At 38.3% G+C, this 12,067-nt stretch overlaps 1 protein-coding gene across 1 annotated transcript; it reads left to right on the top strand.

The window, feature by feature from the left end:
• Positions 1–339: 339 nt before the first annotated feature.
• On the top strand, positions 340–12,027 carry PPID (peptidylprolyl isomerase D). The gene is made up of 10 exons (XM_004685367.2): positions 340–519; positions 1,851–1,991; positions 3,671–3,777; positions 5,561–5,749; positions 6,568–6,690; positions 6,853–6,959; positions 8,766–8,907; positions 10,701–10,787; positions 10,882–10,924; positions 11,626–12,027. The coding sequence occupies exons 1-10, from the start codon at positions 435–437 to the stop codon at positions 11,712–11,714; spliced, it is 1,113 nt and encodes a 370-aa protein (XP_004685424.1). The 5' UTR covers positions 340–434; the 3' UTR covers positions 11,715–12,027.
• Positions 12,028–12,067: the final 40 nt, after the last annotated feature.

The following is a 12,067-nucleotide window of genomic DNA, read 5'->3' as shown; positions in this document are numbered from 1 at the left end:
TCCCGCCCCGACCCCCAGGTGAGCATTTTATCCCCATTTTCCGGACAAGAAAACTGAGTTTCAGAGACAGTCACGGGCGGCGAGCGGCTAACCTGAGTCTGGCACGGGGATGGCTGTCTCCACAGCCCTGCATCTCGACGGTGGGGAACACGACGAAACGCCAGCGGAAGGATCCTGAGCGTTCGGAGCGGAACCAGCGAAGTAAGATAGCAAGTTTGGATGGTCGGACGAGAAACGGCGGGACACAGGCCGGCTCCGGAGCGTGAAAACTCGGCACGCCGGAAGTTGAACTGGGGCTACCGGACCTCCCGCCGGAAGTCGCTCGCCAGCGCCCCCGCCTGCTGCTTGCTTGCTGGAGAGGCGTTCTCGGGTTAGAATTATCGTGCGGCCACGAGGTCTCCCGAGCTCGCTTGCAAACGCTGGTGCCGGTCAAAATGTCGCAACCATCCCCCCAGGCTAAGCCATCCAACCCTAGTAACCCCAGAGTCTTCTTTGACGTAGACATCGGAGGGGAGCGAGGTGAGCGTAGTGTGATACGCGCGAGTGCCCCGAGGAGGCTGGCTTCTCGGGAGTCGGGGAGACCCGAGGGTGGGGTGCGTTTCGGACCGGGCCTGCTGCCTGGCGCGCATCGGACCGAACCGGAGCGCTGGCAGAAACCCAGGCATTCAGGACTGGGTCAAGCCAGCGCCCTTGTGCCAATGCCACGGTGGTGCGGAAGTTTCTGGAAATTTCTGGTTTAGGCGGCCTTTGGGTAGTCATCACGCTTGGGTTGCGTCTCCCTGCCACTAGCACCACCAAATAGGCGTAAATTGCGATTTTTTTGTTTGTAGTGGGACGTTCAGAAAATGCCTGGGATTTGCGTCTTTGGGGCTGCAGGCGTTCAGCGACTTGTACGCGAAATCAGCGATTACCCTGTAATTGTAATTAAAGCGATTTGGGCATACTGTTCCCCCACCCCCCTTTCCGATATTTTGACTCTTAACCTAGAGGTACCGACTGGACCTCTAGGTAACACTTCTTTTTGGTGTGGGCAAGATGAATTTAATGCAGCGATTGGTTGGTTGCCTAGGCTACCTTAGTTGGCAGCTCGGAAGCTCCTAAGCGCCTCTGAATTAGCGCGTTGCTTTGTAACTGACTTGCTCTTGTTCTGAAAGATGCTAAAATTGGTGGCCAAGGAGTGCGTTTTGGTCGGATACAAATAGAGCCATCAGGATTCAAACATCCTTTGGAAAGAAAGACAAGACACATTTATGTAGGTGTATTCAGTTTGGTTTGAAACTAGAGCTAGACTTATTTTTACCTGCCTTTGGAGTTCTCTAGAATGGGGTCCCTCCCCCGCATTTTGCTTCTGAAGCTGTGCCAGGCAGCTTTCACAACGCACAGGACACTTGGCCAACCTAATCGCTCAACACTCCACAGATACTTTTCTCATACTGGTCTCCTATTATTCAATCTGAGTGCATCTGGAAGAAGTTACTCAGAATTTAAAACCAGTTGTACTTCATGATGTCCCTTACATAGTTTAGCTTTCTAGCCACTTACTTGTATTGTTACTTGTATCCCTTCTAAGAGCTAGAATAATAATTTGCTTATAATGGGAGACAGTACTTACTCCTGCCTGCCTGTGACTATGCAGGTGCTTCTGTTTTTCTTCTTTTCCTAAGTAACCTATTCTTTTAAGTGTGAGAAAAAATTCATGTAGATAATATGATACTTAACATTAAGTGGATTAATATGAACATGTTAGAAAGATGACCATACAGAGAACTTGTTATCTCAGTCACTGTGTTTGTCAACTGTCTTTTATTTGACAGTGCTTTATATACTGACATGATTTCCTTTTCTTTTAGTTGGCCGAATTGTCTTAGAATTGTTTGCAGATATTGTACCCAAAACTGCAGAAAATTTTCGTGCATTATGCACTGGAGAAAAAGGCATTGGGCCCTCCACTGGGAAGCCTCTATATTTCAAGGGATGTCCTTTCCATCGAGGTAGGTATGCCTTTTCTGAGTGTGATTCTTCACATACGTGATCAAATCCTGTCCTGTAGGGTTAGGGAAGAAAGCACTGAGTAAGGGGTGAAAGTTAAAAATGACTATTCATTTGCAAGGGGCACTGTGACATCTGAGGCAGTAGATCACTTTCATCAAGGTTAGGCTGTGGAAAAACAGCATTATGGGAAGGCACTGAGATTCATTTCAAGAGAAATGAACTACTCTAGTTTCACCACTGCTCTCCTGTATAAGTAGATTGAGAAAGTGAATGGCTGGGATATACAAGCAGAACCTTAGGTAGCTGATTGCTTTTCATGATCAAAAAATTGTGCCCATTAATGCAGTGTCTTGATTGGTGTGATGTTTGAATGAAAGGTAACTTTTCTACTGCTTATGACACTTGGCAAAAATAGATTTGTTCAGCAATTGTTTGATGGTTCTTTAGTAGATGAAATGAGGAATTACCTCTTTTCACTGTTTTGCTTTTAGCATTTAGTATAGTTATTGAGTGGACATGCAATAAATATTTCTTTAATGGATATAAGTAAACTATAATCATATGATTTATTAAGAAAAATGACTGATTTTTTAAAATATTAATGGGCTTGTACTTTAATAAAGTACCCAAAATGTTGATATAGTGTATGCAGAAAAGAGTTAATATAGCCAGTCTGTGCCTCCTCTCCTTGGAAAGGTCCCTCTGCAGGACTGGCCACTGCTGGGAGTCTGGGAACTTGGCGCTTGAACCATTGCCTAAGTCATAAGGGTTGTTTACTATTTCTAGACTGTACAGTCAGTTTTGATTCAGCTCTCAACAATTTGATTTATGTTAAATACCTGCAATTCCTTTTAGGAATTGTAATTTTGGTACATGTTAGGCAGACAGAACCTGCATGATGAACCCTAATAAAAACCTTGGGTGCTGAGTCTAGTGGATTTTCCTGGACAGGAACACCATATAGATATTGTTGCTTTTTTTTTTGGATGGGGAAAAGATGGGTTCTGTGACCTTTCGTACCAGAGAGAAAGTATAAGGAAGAAGCCTGACTTTCTCCAGACTCAGCCTGCTTCTTCTTCCTTTATGAAGTAGCTGTATATCTTCAGTGGCTCTCATACAACCAGATGCTGAGTCTCACGCATCCTAGGAAGTCTTGAACAAGTGGATAGGCTTGGGAAACCTAGATGCCAAGTGATAACACATCCTGAATTACTTCTGTTAGGTTAGAGTAATGACTGGGAGCGATTGCTCTTCACTTAGCAGGTGGTGTTGAGTGATATGTGGGCTCTCATGCACAGAGTTGGAAGGATGAGGTGCTGTATGAAGGTGTTAATTGTTACTGGAAGAGACAAATCATTAAGCTATGCTATAAAATGGAGGTTGAATTAAGATACCTTGAAAAAAATTAAGAGTTTAAACTTTGGGGTGTCAGGGACAATTTTATAAGGGAGATGTCTTTTGAACCAGTTCTTTGAGTATCAGTTGGGGAATGGAGACAATTAAAGTTAGTTTGGAATCAGTGAAAAAGCCTTTTAAGAGTTTGGAGTTGTGGGGCTGAATGGGGAGAAACAGGAGTGACCAGAGTCACATTTTAGAAGTTACCTTTATTATTACATATTAATTAACATTGATGAAGTCACCAATCTAAGTTTCTAATAGCTATTTTTCCTTTTTATAGTTATTAAGAAATTTATGATTCAGGGTGGAGACTTTTCAAATCAGAATGGGACAGGTGGAGAAAGTATTTATGGTGAAAAATTTGAAGATGAAAATTTCCATTATAAGGTAAAGTAGACAAAAATGCATGTTTATTGCTGATAGTAAAGGTTGTTGTGTATCAGGATTGTTAGATTAGATACCAGTAAGTCTCATGTGTGTTTAGATTCTTTTCTTGTAAAAGATAATCATATTTATTAATATGCATCTTTAATAAGGAAAAATTTCATCCAGTTGTGATTTTAATAGGCAAAAGCATTACACGCTGCAGTAAAGCCAGTGAGCTCTAAATGTGGGCTCACATCTGGCAAAACTGTTTCCAGGAGAAATACTGCCATTATCAAAAGGATGGGGACTTGTGTGTGTGTATGCTTCGCTATGAAGAGCAGAAAAACCATCACTATTCTCTAAGATGTCAGGGGATTTGCAAATTGGTGGATATGGTTAATGTTCAAGCTTCTAAAGGTTTAGGTAAGCGGTGCTGTGCCTCCTTACTTTCATTGTTCCAGGATGTAACTGGCCTACTGTATCATTCAGGTTGTAAGAATAAGACAGATGAGTACAAAAATAAAGTGATGTCTTTGGAAATAAGGAATATGAGCAAGGTAATTAGGATGATTTGAAAAGAAAATGTCATTAGTCTCCTAAACAATACCGGTTGGCTGATACTGTGTGTTCAGTACTGTCACTGGCACCAAGAAATGAAAAGCCTTGAGGACAAAGAGTCTGTAACCTTACCAGGCTGACGGATTGAAAACAGAACAACTGAAGAATAATGTAATAGTATGAAAAGAAATGCTAACTTGACTTTCTGTATAGATTACAGAAGAAAAGATATGTATGACTTATACAGTCCAAATTACTTGGGAAGATATTACAGAACGAATATTTAAGCTGGTAAATTGGGTCTTGCAAAGTGACTGAGATGCCAGATTGATATGTAGAATAGTAGCAAACTTTTGGAGAGGAAATAGGGAAACTACTAGAAGGGTGAAAACTAAGATTACTTGATAGTCATGTTGATTAAGGCATTTTAGATGGGAGACTAATCGGAGTTACAATGCATGGATTAAACTTATAAAAGGCTAAGGATTAAAGTGGAAAGACAAGAACATGGGTTTCACACGCCCTTTGAACAGGTTCATGTCAAGGTAGAAATTTGATTTCAAGATGTGTACATCACTTTCTTTTGGGCACTCTCTGAGGAAGTGACTCACTTGGGAAGGAAGCCACCATGCTGGATTCTGTTGAGATTGGCAGGGTACCTGACTGAATATCCCATCCCTGTTCTAGTTTCTTGATATATAAAGGGATATATAAAGGGAGAATCATAATGTGGGCCAAAGCAAACAGGAAGACGTTCATACAAGTAGGAAGATGTCTTTTCAGGAAAACGTGCATTCTTCATAAAAAAGGTTTAACTGCTAGACTCCTTAATGCAGCATTATCATAAAGGAAGTATAAGCCTTTTCTCAACATGGCCACTTTAGAAATAACTGTCTGACTGTTTCTTGGTGTCATAAACTCTTCTTTGTTCTTAATTAACTTTTACTGAGGTAAATAGGCTTATCACAGGCTTATTTTAGGCACATAGCATTATAATTCAACATATATTTAGCACATTCATAAGCACATAAAAATGTGCACATTCATAGCACATTTCAACTTTAAAAAAATAAGTATTCCATGTTCTGTGAATTAAAGGTTGTAACTTTATACAGTGTAAATCACACTATTTTGTTTGCTCTAAATAGTATTATAATCCACCCTAGATTTATATGAATAGTCAATAAAATAGCAATTCAAGACAATACCTCTAACCTTTGTTGTCTTTTAATTTATATTTCTACAGCATGATCAGGAAGGTTTGCTGAGCATGGCAAATGCTGGCCCTAATACGAATGGTTCTCAGTTCTTTATCACAACAGTTCCAACTCCTCATCTGGATGGGAAACATGTGGTGTTTGGTCAAGTAGTTAAAGGAATGGGCGTGGCAAGAATACTGGAAAATGTAGAAGTCAATGGTGAAAAGCCTGCCAAAGTAAGTAAAAGGTTACAGTGAAATACACTTCATTAGTTGTTGTCTTAATGCAATATAAGTGAAAGGATCACAGGAAAAATGTTACGACAAGTGTTGCTATAGAAAGCCTGGATCTGTCACCTTTTCTTTACAATTATTTTCAATGGAAATAGTTTAAAAGATTTTTATTCTATCAACTTCAGTCTTGTGATTTTTGGTGGGTTACTTACATCTCCTGAAACTGCAGAGCTTTCAGTCAGTATTGTACATCTGTACATAGTAGAAAGGACAGGAAGCCTGTTTAGACTGCCATTTAATTGGTTTAGCTTTGTTCTTGATAGTTAGCTTTTCTAGCCCTGTTACTTAGTCCTGCATCACTACTTAAGGGGTTAGACTGGACTAACAAAACTTTAAAGATCCTTGTGTACTACTTTTGAATCAAAATGGTTATAGCACTAGCCAGCCTAATTGGAAACTCAAATACCTGTGTACGTAGGCTGTCCCTCAAGGTCGGAAGGATATCATGGTGAATTGAAAGCACATGCCCCACCTAAAGGAAATTACAGAGAATGAAGAAAGTTTTAGTTTAATTCTACTTTAAGCTCATGAATAGTAATAAAATGCTTTTGTCAAACAGCGATGCATTTGTACATTTGGGATGTATATGGGCGCATTATTGCAGTTAGAATAGATACACGAGCCTCTTGGTGTTAATCTATTGTTTCAGAAGAGTTTGGAATAGTTGTCCATGACTTGTAGATATATAGCTGTATGAGCAGACTTAAAAATATCTCATTAATTGGTTAGTACAGTGCTACAATAAAGAATTCTTTTTACAGCTGTGCGTTATTGCAGAATGCGGAGAACTGAAGGAAGGGGATGACTGGGGAATATTCCCTAAAGATGGTTCTGGTGACAGTCATCCTGACTTCCCTGAGGATGCAGATATAGATCTAAAAGATGTAAGTACGTTCCAAGTAGTCAAACCTTAACTACCTAAATTACTAAAAATATTTACAACTAAAAATTTGAGCTCTTTATATATCAGTTTATCCTAATGATAGAATCTAGCACTAAGACACATTACTTACTAAAATCCAATTTATTTGTATTCTTTCATACAGGTCGATAAGATCTTATTAATAGCAGAAGACCTAAAAAACATTGGAAATACTTTTTTCAAATCTCAGAACTGGGAGATGGCCATTAAAAAATATACAAAAGTTTTAAGGTAATAGAATTCTCCTCCCGTTTTTCCCCCACACCTCAAGTATAGTATTTTTAATAAATTCTAACAACTTGTTAAGTAAAATTATAAACTGAAATTTGGTAAAATTACTTGTAACCAGGTATGTTGAAATAGTTGCATTTTTTTTGGTTGCCTACAGCTTCTTTGAAAATTTTCAAAATACAGAAAGTTGAAAGAATAGTACATTAAAACTAATGTACCTCACCTAATTTCTTAATTTGTTAGGTTTGTACAGAATCTTTTTTTTTTTTTTTAAGATTTATTTATTCATACAGAGTTGGGGTACAGGCTAGAGATGTGGAGGGTGAGAGGATTCACCAGAGACAGAGTGGGGAGCAAAACAGGCAGATCCATAAAGTACACTGCTGAGGGGAGCAGCGGCTGGTCCAGGAGAGGTCTGCCGCGCCATGTGGTCACCTCTGGGGCAGATGGGAATTGAACTCATGCGGAAGTGGCTTCAGCTTCTATTGCTGTGCTTTAACCTGCTGTGCCACCAGGGAGGGCCTGTACAGAATCATTTTGAGAGGAAGTTGCAGATATTCTAACACTTTATCCCTAAATATTTTAGCAAGTATCTTCTAAAAAACAAGATATTCTGCATAACCTCAATATCATTAAAACACTACCAGTATTGCATTGAGCCTACAGAATATTATTATTCTTACTCAAATTTCAGTTGGTTCAATTTTTATTACTTCAGAATCCAAATTAAGAATGTGTATTGTGTTTTCTCTGAGCTTTAGTAGTCTACTCTCATTTTGTCATAGGGTGTAAGTTGTTTATCGTTTGTACTTGTTTCCTCTAGATTAATTTGAGACTATTTTGGCACGATTTAGATAGGTGATACATGTTTTCTTTATCTTGTCCTGAAAGCGCTTGTCAGTGTTCAACTGTTTTGAGTTTTTACATTTGGTTAAAATGGAAGCGGTCAGTTGTTGTTATAAAAGTACTTTTTTTCCTTTCAAGTAATTACTAGGCACATGTGAGATGATACTGTGTGAAATCTATTTCCTAACCTTTTACCCAATGGTTTTAGTATCACTGGAAGCCATGGATGAATCAGTTACTGCATTGATGGTTGAGATCTGTGATTATCATTGTAGTTATGAGCAGTTAATTCCTGTCTGAAAGAGCCTCCCCCACCATTTTTTTTACTAGAGAACAGGTGTTTATTTCAACTCAATTTAAAACATCCTTTCTGATGTTCAAAGGTTCCCAGTTTAACCAGTGCAAGTCCCCTTTCCTATACCCTCTGACAAATTGCTGTTAATCTGTTAGTACTTGCTTCCTTTCTGGCACAAGATAGTCCAGGCTCATCTTATACTTAACATTATTTCCAGATTCGGTATCAGAAATATTTGCAAGGAGCAAACAGACTTTAGAAATCATATTCTGGGGGCCAGGTGTGCTCATTGTTTCTCGCCCTTTTCAGTGACACAGCTAGGAAGTTTAAAATCAACCTCTCCATTTCCTCTCCCACACTAAGTTCCAACTATAATTACCATTGCAGAGTACGTAACGGGGACTTAATTTTTAAAACAGAAGTGTCATTATTGCATTATCATCTTTTGATTTGGGCATTGCTCTTAAATTGACCTCTTTTGAATATTTTGAGAAAAAACTTGGAATACAATTTTTCTAAAGTACTTAATAAAAAATTGTGATCATTAAGAATATTAACATTTGAGCACCTCACATCAGAAACATTTTTTTCACATACTTAAAGAAGCAGAATTAAGTCATATTTATGTAGTATTAGATACAATTTTTGTCAAATGTGTTCTCCAGGTATGTGGAAGGTTCAAAGGCTGTTCTTGAGAAAACAGACAGATCCAAGCTGCAACCTGTAGCTTTAAGCTGTGTGCTGAATATTGGTGCTTGTAGACTGAAGATGTCAAATTGGCAGGGAGCAATAGACAGTTGTTTGGAGGTAAGTCTAATGTTGATCTTTTTGAAGGGTTGCATTATGACTTAACCAACGTGAACAAAAAGCAATTTTTATATACATACCTTATTATATAGGACCTTAGTTATCTGTGAACATATTTTTCGACCTTCATTTTTTTACCCCTTAGTCCATTTACTTTATAATAATGTACCACTTAATATTTATGAAGATACTTTGCTGTTTTTTCCTCAAAGTGTGCATCAGTTCATTTATTCATTTCACATATTGAACACTTAACTTATGTACTAGGTTTTGGAAGACAGTGATAAGTGACTGAAGACTAGATTGTAGAGTCAGACATGGTTTGCAGTATCAGTTATCTGCCACTAGCATTGTGATTTTGGACAAATTTCTAATTTCACAGAGACTAAATTTCTGTGTTAAGTGGAAATCATACTTACCTGGTGGGGTTCTTCTAAGGATTTAGTCGGTAAGTAAAGCATGTAGCACACAGTCAACATTAAGTAAAGCATTAAGCACCTAATAGACACACGAGGTATTTTAATCGAAAGGAAACCCTATTAGGGAACTTTTATTTGGCAGAGGAGGGAGGTATTTCACTTTAGGGTTATTGGGACATGGATAAGCTCACTGTGGTAACACACAAAGGTCACATGTCATAAGGGGCCCACCAAGAGGACTGGTAAGGCTAGAAGGTGATGGCATTCCCTTCCCCCAGTAGTGAGATTAGGATTCTCCCTATTGCATAGCTTGAAAAATTTCCCGAAAGAAAGTAAGTACAAAGAGCCCTCCTGGATAATCTTCCATTGCACATTACACTGTTCCCAGAGCAAGCAGAAATTAAATGACACTGCAAGTTGGTAGTGTATGTGAAAGGAGGGCTGGTTACGTGTGTTACAGTGAAACACACTTGGTCAAGGTTGGTTTTCATTTTGTGTCTCTTTTTGATCTTTGTGAGGTAGCTAATACATACATCCTGTTTAGTAAAATCTGAGTATTGCCCTGAAAGATATAGGTAGTAAAGATGGAAATAGTTTTTATTTTTAAAAGTTGTTTACTGAGGTGATGATTTACAGTGATGGGTATGAAAAGCCTGTTTTTAAAGTTTAAAGTTTGTTTCTGAGGAGAGATCTATTAACTCACGCTCCTAAAAATCCTCCTAGATTTCAGGTATAAGTGTATACAGATTTTCACTTGAAATGTCATGTCTTAATTGAGTTATGACTCACTACACAGTTAGGCACTACACAGTAAATTGAACAGAAGAACTTCAAGAATGTGTTTAATATAGAAAAATATGTATATTCAAGAATATGCATGAGGGAATTGGAATAATGAGTGTTTGGCTAGTAAATACAATTCTAAAGGATGTGAAGTAGCAGATAAATGTATTTATCACAGCCAACTTCCCTGAAGCTGAAGTAGAGCCCCCAAGGAATAGGCACCTCTTGATTTTCGTGGGCTGAGATGCAGACCTCACTGGAGAGGTCATGGCTCTGACGCACTGGGTAGTGGAGAGGGTCACTGGGTACTCACCTTGCTTGTGAGACACACTGGACTGCCTGGGGAAGTTCTCTAAGGGAGGGAGCTGTGATTTGCTGCTGGAGCCTAGTGAGAGTAGCACCTTGGAACATCTTTCTCACACATGTCCACATTGCGCCCCCTACTGACAAAACAAAATACTGTGCCAGTTGATAAAAGATTTACAGGATCCAAGGCGGCTGACTGTGGCTAGCAGGTAATACATTGAGATTTAGCATTTGTATTTACTATTTAATATTTACACAAAGCATTTTTTTACAATTATTTTGCAGGCTCTTGAGATAGATCCATCAAATACCAAAGCACTGTACCGTAGAGCTCAAGGATGGCAAGGATTAAAGGAATACGATCAAGCACTGGTAAAATTTTGCTCTTAATTTTAATTTTTAAAAATAGACAACCACCCCCATAGATCATATGCTTAATATTTCTGTAACTCTTTTCCAATTAAAGGCTGACCTTAAGAAAGCTCAGGAGATAGCACCAGAAGATAAGGGTAAGTTGTCAGTTTTGTAATGAAATGTCACTTTGTCAAGGATTTATCCTCATGAATCATTGTACCCCTTATTTATCACACAGATATCTGTTCAACAGATATTACAGAATGCCCATTATTGGGCCAGACATCAACATACATGATAGTCAAGGTCCCTACCCTCAAAGAGCTTACATTCTAGTTCCTCTGAAACTAACTAACTTGCACATACATGATTACTAATTGTTGTGTTGTATCACTGGAGAGTCTGTTCCTGTGAAAGTGTAGCACTAAAAGATAGACTGGTGAATTTAATGTTTGGGACATTAAAAGGTGGCTTTGAAGGACACTGAAGGTGGTTTTACTTTTATTCTAGCTATTATGTGTGTTTTAGGAAAGCTTTGCCAGAATTAAATTTGTTTTTCTAATAAATATGAATGATGGTATTTGGTATGGATATTAAATATATAGGGGAGGCACTTATTTGCTCTCTAGTGGAGAAGGCTAAGACAGATTTGTGTACAATTCAGTTAGGGTTCTTGTGCTCCATGATACTTCTGTTTGTGTGAATGCCTTCTTGAGTTAACTTTTCTGATGTAAGACTCAATTTATAAAGAAAAGGGTTATCAAGGTAGAGTTTACTATTATACTAAAACATTTTGTTGGTTAGCCTAATTTCTTGGATGTTTTGAGAAATAACTCAAATCACATTTATTTTGCAGCTATCCAGGTGGAACTGCTGAAAGTCAAACAAAAGATAAAGGCACAGAAAGACAAAGAGAAGGCAGCATATGCAAAAATGTTTGCTTAACAGGGAATTCAGTTTGCCTAAATAAATACATTGATTGTATATAGGCAATAAGAAAACCTAAGAAGGAGTTTTATCTATTATGTATGATCCCTGATGTGTTGACACTTCAGTTCTCCACCATTTTCAGTTCAACCATTTACATTTCAAGAGTATGATAAGTGTTCACTCTTAACAAACAGTGCTATAAAACACAGTGAAGTTGATTTTTAAAAAATGGTTATCTGCATTATTCACAAAGACTAATGGTCTCCAACCTATTTCTAAATTCTGAAAGAAATGTCTGACTGAATAAACAGATGAAAGCTTAAGTTCATATATTGTTTTCCTCAATTCTTTGCCATATTTCTGTGGCT

Source organism: Condylura cristata, unplaced genomic scaffold (assembly GCF_000260355.1).
Source record: "Condylura cristata isolate star-nosed mole 26May11 unplaced genomic scaffold, ConCri1.0 scaffold00018, whole genome shotgun sequence".
NCBI lineage: Eukaryota > Metazoa > Chordata > Mammalia > Eulipotyphla > Talpidae > Condylura > Condylura cristata.
Note: the sequence above shows the minus strand (reverse complement) of the source record. Positions and strands in the feature narration are given on the sequence as shown.